The 22617-nt window shown below is 33.9% G+C and overlaps 2 protein-coding genes across 2 annotated transcripts in view; one reads left to right on the top strand and one right to left on the bottom strand.

Annotated features, from left to right (window-relative positions):
* Positions 1-5067, bottom strand: part of LOC117110788 (regulator of nonsense transcripts 1-like) — a 21893-nt gene extending 16826 nt beyond the window's left edge. The window contains exon 1 of the mRNA XM_033253604.1: positions 4676-5067. Coding sequence (XP_033109495.1) covers positions 4676-4858 — 183 coding nt within the window. The 5' untranslated portion in view covers positions 4859-5067. The remainder of the gene's footprint in view (positions 1-4675) is intronic.
* Positions 5068-5527: 460 nt separating this feature from the next.
* LOC117110790 (poly(A) RNA polymerase GLD2-A-like) lies at positions 5528-21401 on the top strand. Its single transcript, XM_033253605.1, has 13 exons — positions 5528-5682; positions 8246-8553; positions 8964-9153; positions 9736-9850; positions 9944-10035; positions 10231-10300; positions 10784-10850; positions 14337-14373; positions 14861-14900; positions 15478-15606; positions 16003-16049; positions 19051-19303; positions 19579-21401. Exons 2-13 carry the CDS (start codon positions 8258-8260, stop codon positions 19719-19721), a joined length of 1479 nt encoding a protein of 492 aa, XP_033109496.1. The 5' UTR covers positions 5528-5682; positions 8246-8257; the 3' UTR covers positions 19722-21401.
* The last annotated feature ends 1216 nt before the right edge of the window (positions 21402-22617 follow it).

Raw genomic sequence — 22617 nt, 5'->3', positions numbered from 1 at the left:
TAAATAAATAAATATATATATATATATATATACACAAATAAGTATATAAAAAAAAATGTATAAATAAATATATAATAAATATAGACATATATATAAAAAAATATAAAATAAATATATACATATATATATATAACTGAATATACAAATAAATATATATATAAATATACAATAAATATAAAAATATGTAAATATATAAATAAATACATTATATATAAAATAATATATATATATATATATATATCTGTATGTATGAATCTGTATATCTGTATTTTAACAACATCTATCAGTGCTGCATACTTTCGAATCAACGATTCGAAAAGTCCAAAAAAAGTCCAAAAGTGTATGTACTGCGCATGACTGGACTACACAGGCAAAGCTCCCCGGTGTGTTATTCATTTGCATCTACTAGGCCAAAAAATATAGGCTAGGCCTACGTGTTTGCAAAACTGGAAAAAAAAAAAAAAATTAATGTATGGCTCGCATGACTCGCTGGCTCGCACTTTGGCACTACTCTAGAGTAGGATAAGGCTAGCCTAGATTACTCCTAGCGCCGTCGAGACAAGTCCGAGTTTACACCTTGCATACAATATTGTGGTCTAGAAATCAAATTAGCAAAAATATTTTAAAACATAGAAGCGTAACATATTTAAAATACATAAAAGTCTATTTAGATGGGTCAACAATTTGTGATACATTTTCAAAAATGGAGTACAGTACTAATCAAACTTTATTACCATACATTGTAGACTAAAGGGGTGTATAAAGTTGGAAATGTCACATCCGTTTTTTTTAAATCTACCCCCTCCAAATAAAAAACATTTTGAACAGTAAATGTCCTGTGGTGTTTATTAAAATAAAATGATGGTACAGTACAAATTATAGTTTTCTGATTGTAATATAGATGCCAAATTTAATATAAAAACAAAGGTACATGGATGATGAAATAATAAAAAGATTCTGCCTGTTTTAGTACAAATTTTTTTGTTGACTTAAAAAATAGGATTACAATTTGAACATGCAATTTAACTTTTATGTCTTGAATATTTAATATTTCACATATTGTCTATGTTTTATCGAGGGTCCTTAATGATCAATTCCTGCAAGAACTAGATAGGTCACCCTCTTTAAAAATGGTAATAAATAAATAATTATAACAATAATAATAATGAGAATGATGATAATAATATAGGTGGGCATTTAATTTGTGGATGTGAATAATATAAAAACAATACACAGATTAACATTGCAACGTAGAAGAAACATAGTAAAAACGAGCGTTGGTACCGTGTATGCCAGTCTACAACAAGCGTCGCCTAAATGTAATAATTAGCACGCTGAAATAGGCTAGTAAATAAGTTTAACTGGGTTCGTAAATAATATTGGCCTCAAAATATTGTGGCTGAGACATGGGCCGATTAAACGTTGAAATAGGAAACCTAGAAATATAGTAAAAACGCTGAATAGTAATACTCGAGCGTCGCGACACACAGACGTTGGTACTGTACGTGTAGGTTAGTCTACAAACGTCGCCTAAAGTAATTGATTTTACCCTGCAGAACGAAAGAAGGAAACTCCGCTTTTCAGTCGTCTTAGGCCCTTGTTTTTTGACAAACAATGACCTTTCATAGGTCAAATTGCTGTCAAGAATATGAATTGGCTGCTTCGCAGCAATAACCTTTTAGTAACATGATATGGTGGCTAATAATCTTTTTCCCTCAATTGTAGAAACAAATCACTGTATAGTTCAGTAAATATTGTAAATAAAAGACTAAAAAAAAGCAATAATTTCATTAAAATATAAAAGTTCTTTATGCATAACAAAATAACACTGTAACAATTTGGGACATTCCCATTATTACATGGTTTCACAAACTAGACGCAAATAAAGATCATTTTAAACACTTTACTGTAAAAGTTGTGGTAAAAAAAATGCTCTGATAAAGAACTTATCTATTCAGGAATAATCAAATGGTGCACACCTGACTAGACAATACATTAAGTAGGACCACTAGAAAATTGAAACTACCACCAATTTCAACTAGTAAAATAAAAGACCTACCAGTAGTTAAACAAAGGAAGATGGTCTTTAAATAATTGAAAGCAGTTTTGAAATTGCAGGGTTTTAAATGATCATATTAAAATTGTTGGACAATGATAATTGAAACACAAATAATGGAAATGATCAGCATTACAACATTTGAAAAGCCATAATTATTTAGAAGCATAACATTGACAGAAATTCACAATTTGCAGCTTCAATGTCACATACATTTAGTTTCAATATTAAAATAACAGTAAATAAAATACTGGTATTTAAAAATGATGACAAACGAAAAAGTGATGCACTTAAAATCCAAAATGGCCACCATGGACCAATTCCAAAATTGCCCCCATGGACCAATTCCAAAATTGCCACCATGGACCATTTCCAAAATTGCCATTTGTTCCAACTTTACTATTAAGAATTATTAGGGCCTAGAATTAAAAAATACTGTATCTTAAACCAGTAGAAATACTGTACTAGGGTTGTGAAGACATGTCATATATTAAACACAGCTGAATATTTACAAAAATTTAAATGGTATTACTGGGTTATTATATCTTATTACTTATTACAGGATAAATGATTGTGATACTGTATTATGTTTATTAAAGATCTAAGTTTGTAAAGTTCTATATAGAATTATTAATGTGATTTAAATTTACATATTTTACTTAACTGTATTTTACCATAATGTCAATTGAATATTAATTTTCTTATTTTATATTTGAGATGACAAATTTCATATTACTTTAAGGTACAAAATCTCATCTTCAATCAAACAATAATAAAACATTGAATTCACTTCTACTGGTACCTCTAAAAACAGTTGTCAGAATCCTAAATAGTTAGTCAATTCAAGAATAAAGAACACACATTTATATTTACTATGAACCTAGTTGATTCCAATCTATCTTTGAATGTGCTTTTTTATTTCTTGGTGTTTTAGTTTTTGTTGTAATTTTATTAAATTTGGTTTAAAATAGGACAAGTAAATCATATTAAAAGGACATGGGAATTAGGGTCTATTAGGTAGGTCTAGTTCTTAAATTCAATGCTCTTCCCATGAATTTGAGTTGATAAAATGATGACAGGGCTAAATCTAGGTTAAATTTAAACTTGTATAAAAGAAAATGTGAAATGTTGACCATAGATTTTTGAGATTTGGGTGTAATGGGCTTGGACAGCACAAAGGTTTTTTTTAAAAACATTTTCTTGCTCACAATCAATTATTATGTCTACTCCACCCAACACATCTTTGTTAATTGTTATCAATAAAATCAGTGAATCATGTCAAGCTTGTCTCCATGGTTACAATAGAATTACTGATAATGACATAATTAATGTCCAAAATATTGAATCCCAACATAATTGCATGCATTTCAATACTTGGAGTATGTATTATACTATCTTATCTGAGATTATTCAGTGGATCTTTCAATTTTCATAGAATTACTCCAATTGAAATCTTCACTCAAGAGTTTAAACGGTGTGATGGTAACATTATTTTAATCAGTTATGTGACGAGAAAGTAAAGGCTTTAAAAAACTTTTTCTAAAGATCGGATGTTCCATCCTTTGTTTTATGCTGGGAAGGAGGTGTTGATGTACATTTTAGTTTGGTGTCTTTGAAATTAGTTGTTGTGTCCCCTTATAGCTGCGAATGACTTGGGGACTTGTGATGTATTGTTTTATTAGTCAATAACAGTCCCTTTGAAGTTAGTTGTTGTGTCCTCTCTCAACTACGGCTGGCTTGGGGGCTTGTGATGTACAATATATTGTTTTACAGTAAATATTAATTTCATTTCATTTATTTAATTATTTACAATAATTATTCCTTCAAATAGATAAAACATCATAAGTTAAATATTAAAAAATATATCTATACAATGAGCATTATTTAAAAGGAATTTAAAATATTCAGATGAAGAATTAAAATTTATTTTAAAATAAATTCAATGTTAAATGTCAAATATAAAGCACCCAAGTAAACAATTTCATAAAATATATAAAAATAAAAATGTAAGCCATTGCGCTTAGCAGATTAAAAAAAACACGACTAATTTAATTACAAAATTTAAAATTGTACGTTTAAAATTATTTGTCATGTCATCTTCTTAATCTTAGCTACGGTTGTAATTCTGTATTGGGTACGATGTATAATTTTTGTTTTAGGGCTTACACTTTTTACAGTCATTTGTCTTGCTATAAGAATTGAATTCATGACAACTTCTTGATATCAGAATTTTACGAATACATACTACTAGGCTAGGCCTACTGTATGCTTGGCTATTCTAGGCTCCAATTTAAGCTTACTGATATACTGTACTGTTTAGCTAGCCTACTGTAGGCTTACTAATTCTTAGGCCCAGGCTAGTTACAGTCCGACGAGGGCCTAGGCCCTACAGTACTGGAGGGAGGCCTAGTTAGCTAGATAATACTAATAGAGAGAGAGCCTGGCCTGGGCCTAGATAGCCAGGTTAGGGGCTGGCTAGCTAGGCCCTACCTATCGAAGACCAAGCCTAGGCCAAGGTAGAAATAGAAAGAATTAGTTGGCTAGCCTCTAGGCTAGGCCTATTTTGTATTTAGGCCTAGGGCCTATATTCAGTTTGACAACGTATTACTGTTTTCTAACCTGACTTTGGCTGGCGGTATCCAACTGGGAAGCCTGGCTCTGTTGGGTTTGAGTTTGCGAAGGTAGTGTAAAGTCCGTAAAGTCGTATTCTGAACCTTGAGTATCTGCCCCTATCAAATCTCCTTCATCAGGGTCCAGGAAAGTGAGTGTTTGAGCGGTTGGTCCGTAGGCATCATCACTCATTTTAACGCCTTTCCTACTCAATAAAATCCTCCAATTTATTTAACATCGAATGTGTAAAGTATAATGAATTAACAGTTCTGATAAATCATAAAATAAAGTTAATGTAATTCCCAAACCTCGTAAAATACAGAGTCCTTAAACAGCAACAGTCCTAAAAATTCCCTCTGCATAAAAATGACACGACACGGACACGGCACTGAATAATGTGACGAAACAGCGCAGACTTCAGTGACGTCATCAGTCGAGCTCTTTATTTTCAATTTTTCAGCATGGTTTTGAATACATTAACACGCTGCGTTTTGTCAAAGTTACAAAACTTTAAAAACTACTGCTGTGTAATAATTTTTTTTCTGTTATTTCAAAACTGAAACAACATTAACAATCTATGAACTGAAAATGACATAATGTATGTGTGCGAGATCTCTATTTTTTTTTTAGAAAAGTTGCCAGGTTCATGATGAGTAAATTAACCTCACGGGTTTAGGCCTGGGCCTATTTTTTTAAATGAAAATATGAATTTAATTTACACAGTGAGGTATAAAATACCTCCCTGATTTACGATAAATTATACGAAGCCTACATCCACCATATTTTTATTATTTTTTTATAATAATGCTCAGTGGAATTTATTCAGCTTTATGTTCCTTCAAACCAGTTTTGTTGTTTGAAAATCAAGCGCCATCATGCCAAACGCATGTGCAGTGCAGGTGGATGGATCGGTGTTTACAAATTTCCGAACCGAACCGAACTGCTGTGCTAGGAATTCCATTTTGAACCAATTAAGTGCCTCACCAGTGTTTTTTTTCCTGGCCTAATCTTGAATGGTGTGGAATATTTACGTATTATTTTCTTCATCTAGCGCCTTAATGACTTGATATATAGATAGTTTTGTATTTGTATTTCAAATTCATTCTTTTTAAACAGAGAGTAGGCGTTGTGCCTAGGCCTAGTAGGCTAGGCCTAGCCTAGTCGGGTAGGCCTGGCCAAGGCCTGCAGACCTAAAGTAGGCTACGCCTAGCCAACTAAATTAGCTGTGCTTACCTCTGTTCGTTCAGGCACGGTAAAACACGAATGTAGGCTGTGCCTAAGATAAGCGTAGCTGTAGTAGGGGCCTAAGTATTTATATGAACACTAATTTTTGACGTAAGACTCCAGTTTTGGTGACCTTGTTGTGCACATTTTGTTCCTTTTGCTCAACTTGAGATGCTGACGTATTTTCGAAGTCGTTTCAAACTTTGCACGCAGTGTGCAAACTGCGCAAGGATTCTTTCAGCAGTTGTGGTAAAATGTAACATTTATATTTATGAACGGATATTGATATTAACTTATTATTAGATTATAATATCGATTCAACATAATATAATGATAATGTGTTTTTTGGGAGATACAGTAAACGGAAATCCCGATGTTATCGATCTGAAAATTTACAATTGATAAAAGATAGGCCCCTGGGATAGGCCATCCATGTTCTATGTTTGACACACGGCACTGTTGGTAATTATTGAATTAATTATTAAAGATATACCACTTCTAAAAAGCTATTTTACAGATTCATCTGGTCTAGGCCTAGCCATGCCTCCTAAACTAGGGCCTAGGCTAGGCGTGTTACCTAAGGAGTAACTGTACATTGAAACCCATTCAGGCTTTTATTTGTCAACTAATGAAATAAACCTTGCAAGATGTATGTAGGCAAATTATATAGGACTTTATTTTTATAACACTTTTCAATTTACAGGATAAGATTCCTGTACGTGGTTTTACTTATTATGAAATAGAAATCATCATCCAAAAATCATGAGAATGTGTCTGTGCAGTTTTAAACAATATTTCCGGCTCAAAATTAGTAAACCGGTCAAATTGTGCACTGCAGTTTCTTTTCTCAATAGCTTTTAAATATCAAGTTATTAATCAATTCTTTTACAAATAAATATTCTCTTGAACATTGAACAGAATCCATCACCGTTGTTATTTTCTGTGAGATTTATGGATATTATTGAGGTATTCATTGTATCACACCAACTTCTACCCACGTCAACTTGTACCCACCTGGAAACTCGTACCCACAATTGAACTTTGGCATACTCTTATACAAACTTTGTCTAGCATGTAGACAACTACATATAGCCCATAATTATTCTGTTAAATAGTTCTTATATACAGAGTACTACAAAACAGGCCTAACAGAGTAATAATTCTTATATAATATTAACTATGCATGGGCCTAATGAGTATTATAAGTCAATCATGACGTCATCACTGCAACTCCCAATGTTATTTGCCTATCCCCCCACAGTCCACTAATTTTTCTATTAGTGGACGCTTGGCTTGATTTTTATAGGATTGTGTGCAAAAACAAAAAGGTAATTTTTTCGTCACCGCGATGAAAATTGAATTGCAATTGAAAATTACTTTCGTAAATCAGGGTTACTAATTAGAACCCAAAGAAAGCTACTTCAAATTCAATATTAAGTATGAACAGTTCAGGAATGTCTTAAATCAATGAACCCTAATAAACTAAGCAAACTGAACGTTTAATAGGAATATTCTAGACCTATTAAAGACTAGGAAGGACTATGGCCAGGCAGGAGGCCCTCCTACTAGTACAAGTCCTAGGCCGTAGACTAGCGTAGTTACCGGCGTAGTTATGAAATCATAGCACGATTTTTACCTTCCTGCACTGACCAAAAAGTCTGACTTTATTCTCTCTCGAATGCTTTAAGAGATGTTTATTTCTTTGATTGTCTATCAAAATAGCATTACAAACAATTAGTTCTAAGACAAAACAAATACGCGAAACAAATACAATAGCTAGTTATTCATCGTATCCGTACTCTGTGTAGTTAACGTTTGCAGGAGCACAAATCAGCATACAAACAGCTAAATGTAAACATGCACGCAGTATACCGGTCATATCACTATAGCAACCGATGACTGTTTCAACAGCTGGTTATCAAAACTAACGTTAAAAGATGGCGATTGACTTTTATAAAGCAATTAGTAAAGCATGCATCATACACTAGCAGAAAATTATTATACTTGGGTTAGATTTAATGCATTCAAAAATTTCCTTCGGGGCCTTGTAGGCCCTCAAGAAATTTTGACAAGCATTAAATCTAACCTTCGTATAATAATTTTCCTATAGTGTACTATGCGGAGCTCTGCTAATTGCTTAACAGAATTTATGTTGTTAAATATGCTTATAAACTATGATGGTTAAGAAAAAATATTTTTATTATTAAATACATACAACTTTAAAAACTTTTTATAAATGTTAAATACTGTATTGTAGCACACTAAACATTCAAAAACTAGAATCTAATTCCACTAAGGAGCGTAGTGAAGAGGAATTAAAATATGGCTTAAAATGTTTGTTTCCGTATTTTATAGGTAGTTTAAAGAATGTATCATCAACGTCCCTATGTCAACCCAAATGGCTTCATCCTACGCACACCGGTCTACCAACAACAAGGTGGTCACCAAACAGCGAACAGAACAAGGACTTCAACTATCAGTTACCCTCCACCAGTTATACTAAGCCAACAGAAGATGATGTCAGGACCTGGGGCATACTCAAGAGATGGTATGAACAGCAGCCTGACTTCTAGAAATACTTATGATGATAAGTATAGAACCCCAACTGTACATCAACCACCATGGAGTAATCCTGTCCACCGATATGATGGAAGGAACCGAGGGTATGACATTTAACTGATTTTCTGTTCAGCTCAAAGAAATTGTATTCACAGTATAGTAATTTTTTGTTGTTGTTAATCTTTCTACATTATGGTCTAAGAACTTTTGGGCAGTTGGCTTAACACTTTGACTGCTAATTTTTTCCTTGTCCCATCTCATATGCCATGGCATAAAGGGTGCCGCCATAGTGCAAATCATTTCCATCAACTGTAGTGAAACACGAACAAGCATTTGTGATCATTATTTTATGGTGACCACTGCCAGTGAGTTTATGTGCAATACAATAGTGGTATGTTGGCCAGGTGTGGACGTGATCTCACGTTCTTGGCACCCTGAGTAAACCCTGTTAGACGTGAACTCGCATTCTTGGCAGCAAGCCAGCGACATTCTAACAACTGGGTTTTTCTTACAGGCCAAGTCTTCCCAGAAAGAGAGTTTTCCCAGACCACAATGAAGAAGGACAGGTGAACAGAAAAAGAAGAAGGGAACCAGAAAATAGCAATGCTAGTACATCAAAGAAGTTAAAGAGTACCGGTGCACCAGCAACAAACAGTGAGGCATCCAGCAATTATACGCCTACCTCCTTAACAGATACTGATATGGTATGGCAGCTTCAAAATTATATTATAATCATTATCATCATGATAATTATCGTCTAACTCTCAATAATCATTTATACCGTTTCCAACAGATTCATAGCACTGAGTATCAAATAATAACAAAAATAACAAAATTGAATATGATTCTGGAAGCCATTATGATTTATGAATTTAAAAAAAGAACTTGAACAAAAGAAACTTAAAGTTATTGCATAAAGTAAAGCTTTTCCTAAAACTAAACATGGTTTGGCAGTTGACACAGAGGAACTTATCCGCCCTTTGTTCAGCTGTGGTTTTACTTGCTGCTAAGTGGCCATCGCACCAGATTAGTCACTGATGGCTTGACCAGATGCAGTTCAATGTCTTACCCAGGACTACTAAACTATAGCTTAAACTAACCTTAAACTAAAGTTGGAAAAAGGCAATTTAACACAGAATAGCATCATCGCTACACAGACGCCACCATCACCACCACTTCAACAAACTTAGAAGGCATACACTATTCATCCATTAACATTTGAATGTGTGAATGTTTAATGTCTGTTTGTTTACCAATTACTGTTTGTATTCTGTTTTTAATTTTAGCTTTCACAAGATATCTTGGAAAATTTCCTGAAGAAAAAGCAAACAAAAGCTGATCTAAGGAAGAAAGTAGCACTGAGAAATGAACTTGTTCAAGTTATCAAAAAACTTTATCCATGTAAGTTTTGGTTTAATAAATACATTATACACATTAATATGTTTATTATGAGTTACATTATATCAGAAATTGTGCTTATTTTTTTTTTTATAGATGGGGGTTTGTTTTTAGTTGGTTCGTCTATGAATGGATTTGGGAGTACAGATAGTGATGTGGACATGTGCTTAATAATCTCTGATAATTCGGTGAGTCATAAGCCCATCCCAACTAGATATTTGCCAAAGCAGTTGTAATTTCTGTGGATGGTAATAATACTTCCCCTGCTATATTAGGCATCATCACCAAAACTTCAGTTATTTTATATTCAGCTGAATTTCTATGGTGGTAAATGTTGGTTATTTAAACAATAAAATATGTGGTGGTGTTTCTTTTTTTCTCAGATTAGCCAGAGAATTCAAGCAAAGCAAATATTACATAGGCTACTGTCCGAACTTAGTAGACAATGTTACCGTAAGGCCAATATTTGTTGTTTATTGTTTAGCAAATTTTATTTTTAAGAATTTCTTCAGAGGAGAAAAGGCAAAAATGAACTATATTTTTCTCATTTAACAAAAGGTTCTGCCAAAATCATCCAGGTGGAGGAGAAAATAATAATGTAGTTTGATAAATAGAAACATGATGCCTTTTGAGATAAAAAGAGTAACTGAGGGCGCTATTATGCCTTCACTTATGGTCGTATTGCATGGTCGTATATGAAGAATGCTGGGCAAGCCAAGCTCTTCTAGTGCCATTGCTGACTGCTGGAGATATTAGCTTAAATGGGATATTTTGGAGGTAGATTTAGTTGCCCTGGGAATTAATATTATTTACTAAGCAAGTAAGACTAAAAATTAGTCAACATAATTTCTTTCAGTTACAGTCCATTTTGCAGAAGCAATTTATTATTTAACCCAACTGCCTTTTAAACTAAATCTTTGCAATTTTTGTTTATAGATTTCATGAGAAAAGCACTAGTGATTCCAGCCAAAGTTCCAATCTTAAAGTTTTTTGATGGCATAAGGTATGCAGAAATTGTGAATTTGAGTGCTTAAATAAGACTTTCAAGGCGGTTTTCCACTAGGTGAATTTATTCGCACGAATCGAAGGCGTCGGTTTGGTTCCTGAGCTCTGATTAGTTGTGCACATTTCTCGCTTCACAAAAAGTAGAAACAGTTCGAACTACCAATTTACAAAGTGTGAATGCGCATGCGCATGAACGACGCTTTCGAATTCGCGTGAATAAATTCGCCTAGTGGAAAACCAGCTTTATATACATTGTTTAGAGAACCACCGCCCACCAATAATGATGATTTTGAATAAAAATAAAATTTTGTTTTTGGCCAATTAGCGCACCAGCCGCTATGGAAAAATTGATATTTCAGAAAAAAATAAAAGTTTTTCTCTAAATTTGTTATGCCTGCCGATGCCTTGAAATCTCCGCAAATAAGATATGTATATTTCTTCCTAATTATAAAAATTACCTCCATCTGGATGTTTTTGACAAAATCATTTGCTACATAAGAAAACAAAATTTTATTTTAATTTTTTTCTGCCTTCCTCCGATGAAAAAAAGAGGTTCGTGAAACAAGGTGTAAAAAAGTTTCGCCTCGCTGCAGTTTAAATCCAATCCTCTTCAGTTATTTTTGTCTCCTCCATTTTCATTTTGTCCAAGCTTTGTCTCCTAAGATTATATGCTGGAAGCTGTTTGACAGATGTGAATCCTCCATATAGGAGCTGATTTTGTGTTCCATAGGCATTTACTCCAATGACTGGGGTAGTAAAATAAAGTTTAAAGAAGCCTTATGTAATCATAGATATTAATATTATTTTTATCACTATTGTGAATAATTATCTTGATAAATTGTGTTATACTATACTTTTCTATTTATTATGCTCAATATTTATACGTTGCAGTGCTATATATATTTATCTAGAATCATGTATGTATATGAACCTAACGACGAGATGATGGTTATTGAATTGAGTCCAACTGATGGTCGGAAGTTGGCGTTTGTTCTCTGCTACAATGGCCCCTGGGGAGTGATTGACGAGTTCACTAACACCCTTGATATAACCCTTAATAAAATTAGGAATATATACGATCAAATTTTTCTGCTGGGCGATTTTAACATTCCTGGTGCCAAAGGGTGTCTTGATCATAATATTAATCCATTCACTTCCGAGGGCAAATTCTGTAGCACAACTCTTGACCATTTTTTGACTCAAATGAATATGTTACCATCTCGTAAAAATTGTGACAACATTCTTGATTTAGTATTCACATCCGACACCACCAGAATGTATAATGTAATCGAAGCTGATCATTTTTATCATACTGACCATCGCCTCTTAAACTTTATAATTAAAACGAGGATAGTTAGACTAAATAGTCACAAACGTAAAGTGTTTAATTTTAAAACTGCCAAGTTTGATGTTATTTGTAAAATTTTTAATTCGGATAATTGTTTTACTATGGTATTCAAGGCCACTGACGTAAATACGGCTTGGAACAGTTTTGTTCAAATTATTTTTAAGACCCTTGATGACAACATCAAGAAAAATACTGTTAAAGATACAAATTCACCTTCTTGGATTGATGGCGAGGTCAGACATCATCAAAATAAAAAGAAGACTGCCTGGAAAAAAGCCAAGAAATTAGGCAAAATTTCGTAAACTACGTAACAGTCTTCAAACACTCATTAGGTCCAAATATAGTGATTACGTCAGTGGACTTGCATCTGCTATTTCTGACAACCCAAAAAGGTTTTTGGTCATTTATCAAAACTAAAACTAAGTCTAGATCTATACCTAAAACGATGTATTTTAACAATGAATCTGCTACTGAAGTCTCTGGGAGGGTACTTTATTTAATAGATATTTTTATTCTGTTTTCAGAAACCTAAGGCCCAACGGGTATCCTACTGTTCACATTAATAGTGAGGATCCTCCTGAATTGGGCGATACTGTTTTTAGTGAAATGGTTTATTGCTTATCTTTCAGATAGAAAACAACGAGTTGTTGTCGAAGGGGCACACTCCGACTGGTTACTTGTTACCTCGGGTGTACCGCAAGGATCAATACTCGGTCCTCTGCTCTTTCTTCTTTACATCAACGATATGCCCAGCACTGTCCAAAATTCAACATTGGCCTTATTTGCCAACGACTCCAAGGTCTTTAAACATATCAACGATGAGAGAGATTGCAGACTGCTTCAAAATGACATTGAGTCCTTGGTCAGATGGAGTCAAGTTTGGGACCTCTCCTTCAGTCCTGCCAAGTGTCTAATCATTACAATTAGTAGATCTGGGAAAGCAGTTAAGTTTTCTTACTGTATGAATGGCCTGACACTTGGCAAGGCTAGTGTAATTAGGGACCTTGGAGTCGACATCTCGGCAGATTTCAAATGGGACAACCATGTCAGCAGGGTGGTCAAGAAATGTAATCGAAAGCTCGGCCTAATTAAGCATGCGATTGGTTATAATGCACCAGTGTATGTCACTAAACCACTTTTCACATCTCTTTTCCGTAGTGACCTAGAATATGCAAGCTCCGTATAGAGCGGTTCAACAAAATCTAACCTCATGCTCATCGAAGGAGTGCAGCGCCGAGCTTCCGCTTACATTCTTAACTACCCTGCTTACAACTATAGAGAATGCCTTATTTATCTTAATTTACTTCCTCTTTCCTTTCGAAGGGACTTAATTGATATTTTGTTTTTTTAAAAATGTTTTTTGGCTATTATGACTTGGATTTTAAAAATTTTTTTGTTTTTAATGAATCTCTCGCCTCTTCACGTTTTCTTCGTCATTCTGACCATCTCAAACTCGTTGACAAACGTTGCAAAACCGAAACTTACAGAAGATTCTACTTCAATCGTATCGTTCCTATGTGGAACCAACTCCCTCACCCCATACGTTCAAACTCGACAATATCTGGTTTTAAGCGAGCCTTACGCATATTTTATGAGCTTCTGTTTGTCAACGAGTTTGACCCTGTCAGCACTTGCACTTGGGTTACTAAATGTTTTTGTCATTTATGTAGAACTGTGTAACTTTTTTCTTTTTTCTTTTCGACTTATATTTTTATGTATTTGCCGTTGGGTTTTGTGCATTTGGAGAGCGTGTCGTGTTAGAGGTGCTCGCACCTGTTGATATGCTCTCTCACTGGAATTTCTATTTATATATATATTTTTGTACTGTTGCCAGTGTAAAGCCGAATAAAAAAAAAAAATATGCTCTCTCACTGGAATTTCTATTTATATATATATTTTTGTACTGTTGCCAGTGTAAAGCCGAATAAAAAAAAAAAAAAAAACTATTATTAAAGTGTAGACACTATTAACAATTAATATTTTGATAAATATATTGAATAAATATATCTTCACTATAAATCACCAATCTATTATATTATTATTACAGTTTTTGTTGTTATTTCTTTTGTCTTATTCATATGAATGAGATTAATATATGTTACATTGCAAAACGATTATTTGGGTTTTTTTTTCTAGAAACCTTGAATGCGACTTAAACATCAACAATGCAACAGTAAGTTTTCTGAAAAAAAATCTGCGTGTTTAAACCTGTTAATGTGTACAAACTAGATTCAGTGTAATATATTAATGTGTATAATTAACTAATATCAAATCAAATCAAATCAGATTTTATTTGTTCCACTCATAAGATAGACAGAATTTTGATTTAAATAGTTTTAAAAAGTAAATATAAAAAGTTTTGCATATATTATTGTTATTTCTATTATTGTTGTTATTATTATGTTACCAGAACCTACCCTATGGGGAACTTAAACAATGGAGATATTAGAGAACAATTAAAAAAGCGACGTAAGGGGAAAGTAACACAAAAGATATTCCCCTTAAGTCTGAGTTAGTTAATATTATAATTATTATATGAATTATTGCTCTTAACTTTTTCAGACATCATAGGAATTTTCCCATTGTAATGATTATGAAATACTTACAGGGTGCATGCATGTTTAAATATTAATATTTACATATTATTTTTCCATTCACAGGGCATCAGAAATACTTATCTATTACAGCTTTATTCAAAGCGTAAGTTGATAATAGTCTCTTTATATATTTTTAATAATATATATTAGTTTAGTTAAATTGTCTAATTGTAGAGTATCAGCAATTCATTTAAGGGTCGTTAAACTGAAGTATTGTTTCCCACACTTTGTTTAAATGTCAGTGCATACAGTCATTTGAAATTTAAATCATTTAATATATATAGAAGGAGCATACCCTTTAGTAAAAAAAACAAAGAATGGAATAAGAATTAATTTTAATAATTTAATATAAATGATCATAAATGTTGTACCTTGGTAATATCCATTTACAATATTTCACCATTTGACATATATTGTTACCCTGGTGTACATACAAAATGAATTTGATTACACTGCTGTAAACGAGTTCTATAACTCTCAGATTATGAACATGGAACATTGGTAAGGCCATGGCCTATTAATTGAAGATCAGGGGTTCAAATCTGAGGATGATCGCTGTTTTTTTTCTTGCGCTCTGTAAGACTGAGAGGTAATTACTCAAATTCAACTTTATAGCAATCTATTAATACATGATTGGATAAAACAAATATGGTACGATATTACTCTTTGATATTATTCAGTGGATTGGCGAGTGGCTCCGCTTGTTTTGACCATTAAGCAGTGGGCCAGTGAAGTAGGAATTAACGATGCTAGTCAGGGCACCCTCTCAAGTTACTCCATTGTCCTCATGGTTTTATACTACCTTCAAGGTAAGCATCTCATCTTGCTCACCAACTAAACCTTTTCTTAAGCACCTGTATTTTACCTGATATCTCTCAATAATTGTACTGATTTGTTTACATCACAGCTTGTATTCTTTTTACAACTGCGCAACTCTAGCTCAAGTGATGCCTGTGTGCGCCCTCTATTACATTTTTACCTCACTCACTTGAATTGTATTATTTCGTCTATAAAATTTTATTTTTCCACTTACATGCTTTTGGCAGAATTTTGCTAAATGAGAAAGATCTTTTGAAAATAAATTTTGCTAAACATTGTATAAAGAAAGGCTCACCTTACTTTTCTGTACATATCTCTCTTGTTTATACTACTCTTTTCAACAATTAATTCAGTAAATAAAAGGAGGTGTTTTACTTTATCAACAGTTGGCCCAAAACCACCAGTTCTCATATCATTGCAGCATATATATCCAGTAAGTAGAATTGTTGTTTATTCCTTTAACTCTTTCACTACGTAATTTCCTATTCCATATTTCCCATATCTGGACGGAATAAAATGCAGGAAATTTGGGGAAAATAGGAGATATATAGAAAAAGAGTTATAAGTTTTTAATTGGCTTTCAAAAATATACAAAAGTATATATATTCTTTATCCTTGAGACCTTCTCTGTCTAATTATAAGAAAGTTGTCACTGTCACTGTCGTTGGTGCTAGTGTTATGCACACTTTCACTATCATTACTATTATGACTAGGCCTAGCTAGGCCTACACTATCATCATCGCTAATATCCATCATCTTGTGATTCAGTGGCAGTATTTGAACAATCACTATCACTCTGGGTATCATCATCATCATTGACATCCCACTGTGCAAGTCTGCGAAGCACTTCTTCTGCAGTTAAAACGTCTCCCAAGGGCAGCCATTGAAATGTTACTCAAAACAACAATGCCTGCTTGAAGCCTGTTTCAGCCTTTATTCAGACGGAGAGCTGCTCTCAACGGCTCAAAATAAGGTCAAAGGTCATGCAGATTGTTGTTCAATATAATATATGCAAACGTCATGGGGATATCCCCGAGATATCCTCCTTTGTTTACAGTGACGTCAACAAGCCGCTGTCAGCGGCTTTCCGCTCAAACTGCATATTTTATCTGCGCCGCTGTGAGCGGCTCGCCGTAGCGAAAGAGTTAATTATTATATATTTTATGCTACATATTTAAGTGTAATTTATTTGCTTTTAATAATTAAAAAAATCTGCTGAAACATACAATTTATTTCTGGCATACTGTATATTTTGGTTGCTCTTGCAACCTTCTCAATGTATGTAATTACCTTTCTCAACATACATAAATGTAGTTAAAATGTTGTTTTCATTGTTGGAGTTTGTATAGTATGCTGTATGCTTACTCTGCTGTACATGTAATCAACAAAAAGCACATTGCTTTTTCAGCTATGCTTGTGATCTAGAAACAACACAATATAACTAAAATCTCATCCATAATTTGAATAACAGAGACAGGCTACATAAATTAAAGATATTTGAAATTTGACTGCCGTAAATCAACAATTTTAATAGTCTTATCTTACTGGCAAGTTCAGTAAATGCCATTTTTGTAACGACCACACTACATGTGCATATTTTTGTGTACTGTACTGTTTTTTATACCTTGTTTAGTGAACCCACTGCTCGCCAATAAGGATGATTACTTTTGGCCAGTTGGCGAACCCACCGCCACAAAAAAAAAATGGAAATTTCAGAAAAAAATAAAATGTTTTCTTTATTTTTGGGTCCATCCCAGAGCCTCACTGCTGGTCTTGTTCTTGTTCTTGTTACCAAAACTGTAAAGGCGTCCAGCATTGCCAGTTTTGAATGGACGTGCAGGAAAATTTGTACACATAAACTACAGGTGTTCGCCCTTTTTTTAAGTTGGATTCCAGGGTTCCCCCTGCACCTGCAAAACAAAACAAGGATTGTATATTACTGCATTACCAATAATATGGCACATCGCATGGATGACGTGGTCAGTTAAGGATGTGTTGTAAAGAACTTAAGGTTATGAGTTCAAATCACATCTTAGTATTCCATTTTTTTTCCTAATAATAAAAAATATTTATTTTTTTCAATTTTAAGTTATTTTAATTTTGTATAAATAAACATTCTAAATAATTTTTTTTTATACAAATAAACATTCTAATTATATAAAAATTTCTATCTTATTAGCTCTTTAAAAGAACCTAATATAATAACTTGTGCCTGTACCGTATTAGCGGCAGTTTTACACAGCAGCTGAGGTTCAGGCTTTCAATCGTAAGGTCAGGGTTTCGAGTCTCCGCTGTGCAGATTCGCTTGTGTCCTTGGGCAAAGCACTTCAGCTACCCAGTTTTATCAATGGGCACCAGCAAACTGCTGGGGACTAACCTGCGATGGACTAGTGTCTCGTCCCGGGGAGTACAACTCCCATCCGCTTCACACTACAGAAACTGGGAATAAGCTCCAGCCCTATGAGCCCCTAGTGGCTCGGAAAGGATTTAGTTTTTAGTACCGTATTTAAGCATGGTATTAGCTCTTTCAAAAAACCCAATGTAATAACTTGCACCTGTACCGTATTTAAGTGTGGAGGAACGTGCGGACCAGTGAGTGGTCGCTCTTGTTATTATGCCCGCTGCTGCTTTAAAATCTCCAAAAAATAACCTATATATATTTTCTTCCTTATATAAATTTAAAGCAGTTAACTATCCCATTACTACACTGTTTATATTCTATAATACAATTTTATTTTTATTTTCTCCTCCGTCTGGATGTTTTCAGCAAATCCATTTGATAAATAAAGCCTTGTTCGCACTGGATTTAAAAAATGGTAAATTTAACCAGGGTAACTTTAACCAAAGTCATGGGTACGTTTCACCATTGTTCGCATTTGGATTATTCACGTGGTTAGTTTTACCATAGTTTTACCAAGATTTAACCTTGTGTATAAAAAATATTATTGAGGGCGCTAGTTTGTTAGTATTTTAACCGTGTTGCACGTTCGGATTGGACTTCTTGACCAGCGTGGTTAGTTTAACCGAGACCGTGGTAAGTTTTACTGGGCTGGCTGAGGTCGGTAAAATTAACCATTCGGCTTGGTTAATTTAACCCTGAGGGAATTGTAACCGACGTTCGGACTTGATTTTTTTAGGTCAATTTAGCCAGTGACTCAGTTGATTTGACCAAATTAAGTCCAGTGCGATAGGGGCTTTAGAAAATAAAATTTCAGTTTTGTTTTTTTTCCGCCCTACTCTGACAGTCTTTGAAAAAATAAGTTTGGGAAACAAGGTATAAAAAGTCTTGCCTTGCTAACATATATTTTACTCCTGTGCCATTCAGGGATAATGCTTCTGTGTAGATTATTAAAGGCAAAGTTGTAATTGGATTATTAAGGCTTGTACTGTTATGTGAATGAAATTTTCAAAAAAATATAAATTTTTATTTTCAGCAAAAATTTGTGAGCAATGCAAGCGTCTGGGATCTACAAAATTTGGCCCCCGAAGATGACCTACCATCCTGGATCTCCTTCAGGTCAACAAACAAGCAATCCTTCAGGGAACTGCTCGAAGGATTTATCCTGTTCTATACAAGTACCTTTCATTTCGATCGTGATGTAGTATCAGTCAGATTAGGGCGCCCTCTAGCACTCAACACTATTGAGCATATTGGTGATTGGAAAAAGAAATTCATTCATATTGAAGGTATCATATGTTTGGGTTTTTTGTTCCTCACAAAAGCAAATTGCTGGATTGAAATCTTTGTGAAATGTCATATGTTACTGTTGAGATAAATGTGTAAAGGTTTTGAAATAGAGAATGAAACTGGTGTCATTGCTGTGCCATTGGGCAAGGCACTTTATCCATTTTATCCATGTGACCCTTAACCCAGGACTATAAATAGTTGAATGGTAGGATGCAATTGATTTACCCGCACTTGTACACGCTGATAGCACTTATCAAATTATTCTTTTTTACAGAGCCATTTGACAAGACCAACACAGCTCGAGCTGTATACAGTGAACCCAATTTTAGGAAAATTATGACTGCTCTGAGACGGGCGTCAAATAAATTAAGCAAAAACAAAAATCTTAAGGTGCAAGACTTGTGTGTGCTGAGGTGACAAGGGCGCACTGAAAGCTATGGCGTTACAGAGAGTAGCTCACACTGAATTGTGTAAACTACTGATGATATCAAAGGCAGTGAGCTGCTTAGAGCGAAGTTAGGTAGGAGCTACCACCAGCAAACAACCCAAGGAGTTGCTACCAAAATAAAAACATGGAGGTGCCTACCTGGAGCCAAGTAAGCTACCAATGAAATACAAAGTTAAGTATGAAACAGTAAACAGACGACCAAATATGTTGCAGCTCCAAAGTGATACAAGTTACTAGTACGCACATACACAGACAAGTGTTGATAACACAGCCAATGTGCAAATACTGTAATGTGATATTAAAGACCTTATAAACACAAGATAGCATTCGCTACGATTTACGCCATTTGTCAGAAATGTAATCACTTTTGGGAGAGGTCGTCCTAGTCGTTGCCATGGAACTGAGATGGCTCTGTACACGTGGTTGATACCAAGTACGTCAATTGTTTCTTAAGAAAGGGGGCACATTGTAAATCAACGCTTTAAATATTTACGTGTAAAGGTAAAGTCGCTCAGTGTACACTATGGTCAAAACGGTCAAAGTTCAAAAATAGTCACTTTTGCAAGAGGGCGCTGTACACTGTTATTACAGCATTTGCACGTGGTAATCGCAGAGAACGCTATCTTGTGTTTATGAGGTCTTTGTGTAATATTTAGTAATTCAAGCCGAGAGCCAACTAATGGTGACATTCAGTGAGTTCAAAACCACCAGATCACAGTGAGGTTGCACCCAGAGCCAAGTGACCAGAATTGTACATTTTCAGGTCTCAATGAGTCTGTAGGCTCTCATTTGCAATACAGTATGTAAAAGAATATGTACATTTTTAGTTCCATGTGAGAAAATGTTGATTTTTGGAGGCTAGGGTTTTTGGCCTTGTTCGGTGGGATTCTACAACATTCTCTGCCATTCAGGTTAAAAAAATGTATATTTTTGGATCACTTAAAATATAAAATAACATGCGCATTGAAATCGTGAACGTTTTCAATGAGGAAAGTGAATGGATTTGTTTATTGATATTTTATCAAAATTATTCTATTTTATCTGTTACTTATCTGTACAGTAGTTATCAGATGATGTAAAATCCAAATAATATTACTGAATTCTGCTTTAGTCTGCTCCATTGGCAGCCTAGGTAAAGTTATCAGAGTTATGTATAAATGCAGTACTGTAGTGATAAACTTCTGATTGCAAGACATTCAATATGTAATTTACAGTTTATTGGAAAAGCTAAAATAAATCACATTTCAAGAACTATATTTGCTGCACTATTATCCATTGGATTTACATTTTTGCAATAGTTTTAATGGTGACTCCTTATGTTCTCCTATGAAATATGTTCTTGTAGGTTTTATAGTGTAATTGTCTCATTTATGTGATAGAATCAGTTAAATTTGAAAGTTTTGCTATGGTAGGTATGAAATTTACAATGCAACATGACAAGTAAACTAAAAAAATTTGCTCTGCTTGCTTTATTTGTGAACAAACTTGCCAAAGATGCCTTTTATAGCCCAACTGCTGCCGTAACATATTTTGAAAATTATTGATTTCGCGGATATTAAACATGTTTTAGTAATCGGTTAAATTAATATTAGTTTAATAAATATCTTACGTTTACAATAATACATAAATGTTAACACTTTATTTTTGTTGAAAACATATTAACATTATTACTAAAGTAGTAGAAATGTAATAATATAATAGTACATAAATATTATTTTCATATACAGGTCATATTAAAATAACTATCGAAGTTGAAATAATATTGAATCAAAGAAAATGTAATGTTAATTGTGGACTGTAAGAATGTACAATTTCTTTCTGAATTTCTTTTTTGAAATTTATTAATAAAATTCTGTCAGAAAAAGAAATGGCTTTTTTACATTTATGTGGGTTCCAGGCCCTAATTCTGGGTTATTCACTCTTTATTGCGCTCCGTACCTAATTTATTTGGCATCCCATACTCGGTTTCTTTTTTTTTTTTTCGGATTGTTGGTTGTGCTGTCCAGTATGAGTAAAAATAATAAAAATAAGGGACTTGTGGCAAGTACTGTTTTATGGCTTGTCCAAACTATCAATTTTTTTTTTTTTTGGCAAAAACAATTGACATACATAAATGTGGTCATGATGACATCACATCATAACCATATATAGGCACATCATGACAATGAGCATACAACTTGAATTTGATAGTCTGGACAGGGTTTTAGCACTTGACGACAAATTGTGCGCCTGGCTTCCATCTAGTCCTAATGATCTACTGCAGGGGTGGATGCCGGGTGAAGTGCCAACATTGCAATGACCACTGTACTGTAAAGATGGATTACAGGCTAAATTCAATAAGGCACAAGCTAGGAGTCAGATTATGAGAAAGAAAGTTCTGAGTTAAAGAGATGGTAAATAAAAAAACTTGCATAACCATCAAAATTCAATAAAATCATTTAACTGTTTAAATTTATCAACTTCCATCAAGACACAGTTTATTTTTCACATAAAAAATTGTGCCACTACTAGGAAAATTTTAGCATGTGTATAAATTCCACAGACCTTTAGCAAGGTTCCTATTTACCCTAGTTAGGAATATCTCTAGAGGTTTGTGTTTCTAGGAAAATTTTAGCATGTGTATAATAAATTGTACAGACCTTTAGCAAGGTTCCTATTCACCCTTGGGTTAAGGATATCTCCAGAGGTTTGTGTTTCTAGGAAAATTTTAGCATGTGTATAATAAATTGTACAGACCTTTAGCAAGGTTTCTATTTGCCCTCGGTAGGAATACTGTATCTTCAAAGGTTTGTGTAAAATTTATCATCTGTCTCATTTAATACTGAATTTAATTTTTTAAGTGAATCAGCAGAGTACTATCTATAA

This window comes from Anneissia japonica, unplaced genomic scaffold (genome assembly GCF_011630105.1).
Source record: "Anneissia japonica isolate Jap-2015-1 unplaced genomic scaffold, ASM1163010v1 scaffold2756_len2360902_cov194, whole genome shotgun sequence".
NCBI classification, from domain to species: domain Eukaryota; kingdom Metazoa; phylum Echinodermata; class Crinoidea; order Comatulida; family Comatulidae; genus Anneissia; species Anneissia japonica.
The sequence above is the reverse complement of the archived record's forward strand: the minus strand, read 5'-3'. Positions and strand labels throughout refer to the sequence as shown.

What these genes read in the sequence shown, in the direction of transcription:
- LOC117110790 (XM_033253605.1), top strand. Translation starts at nt 8,258, where the DNA reads ATGTATCATCAACGTCCCTATGTCAACCCAAATGGCTTCATCCTACGC. An exon ending in TAAACATCAACAATGCAACA is followed by an intron (nt 14,374 to 14,860) that starts GTAAGTTTTCTG and finishes TTCCATTCACAG; the next exon opens with GGCATCAGAAATACTTATCT. An exon ending in CATTGCAGCATATATATCCA is followed by an intron (nt 16,050 to 19,050) that starts GTAAGTAGAATT and finishes TTTTATTTTCAG; the next exon opens with CAAAAATTTGTGAGCAATGC.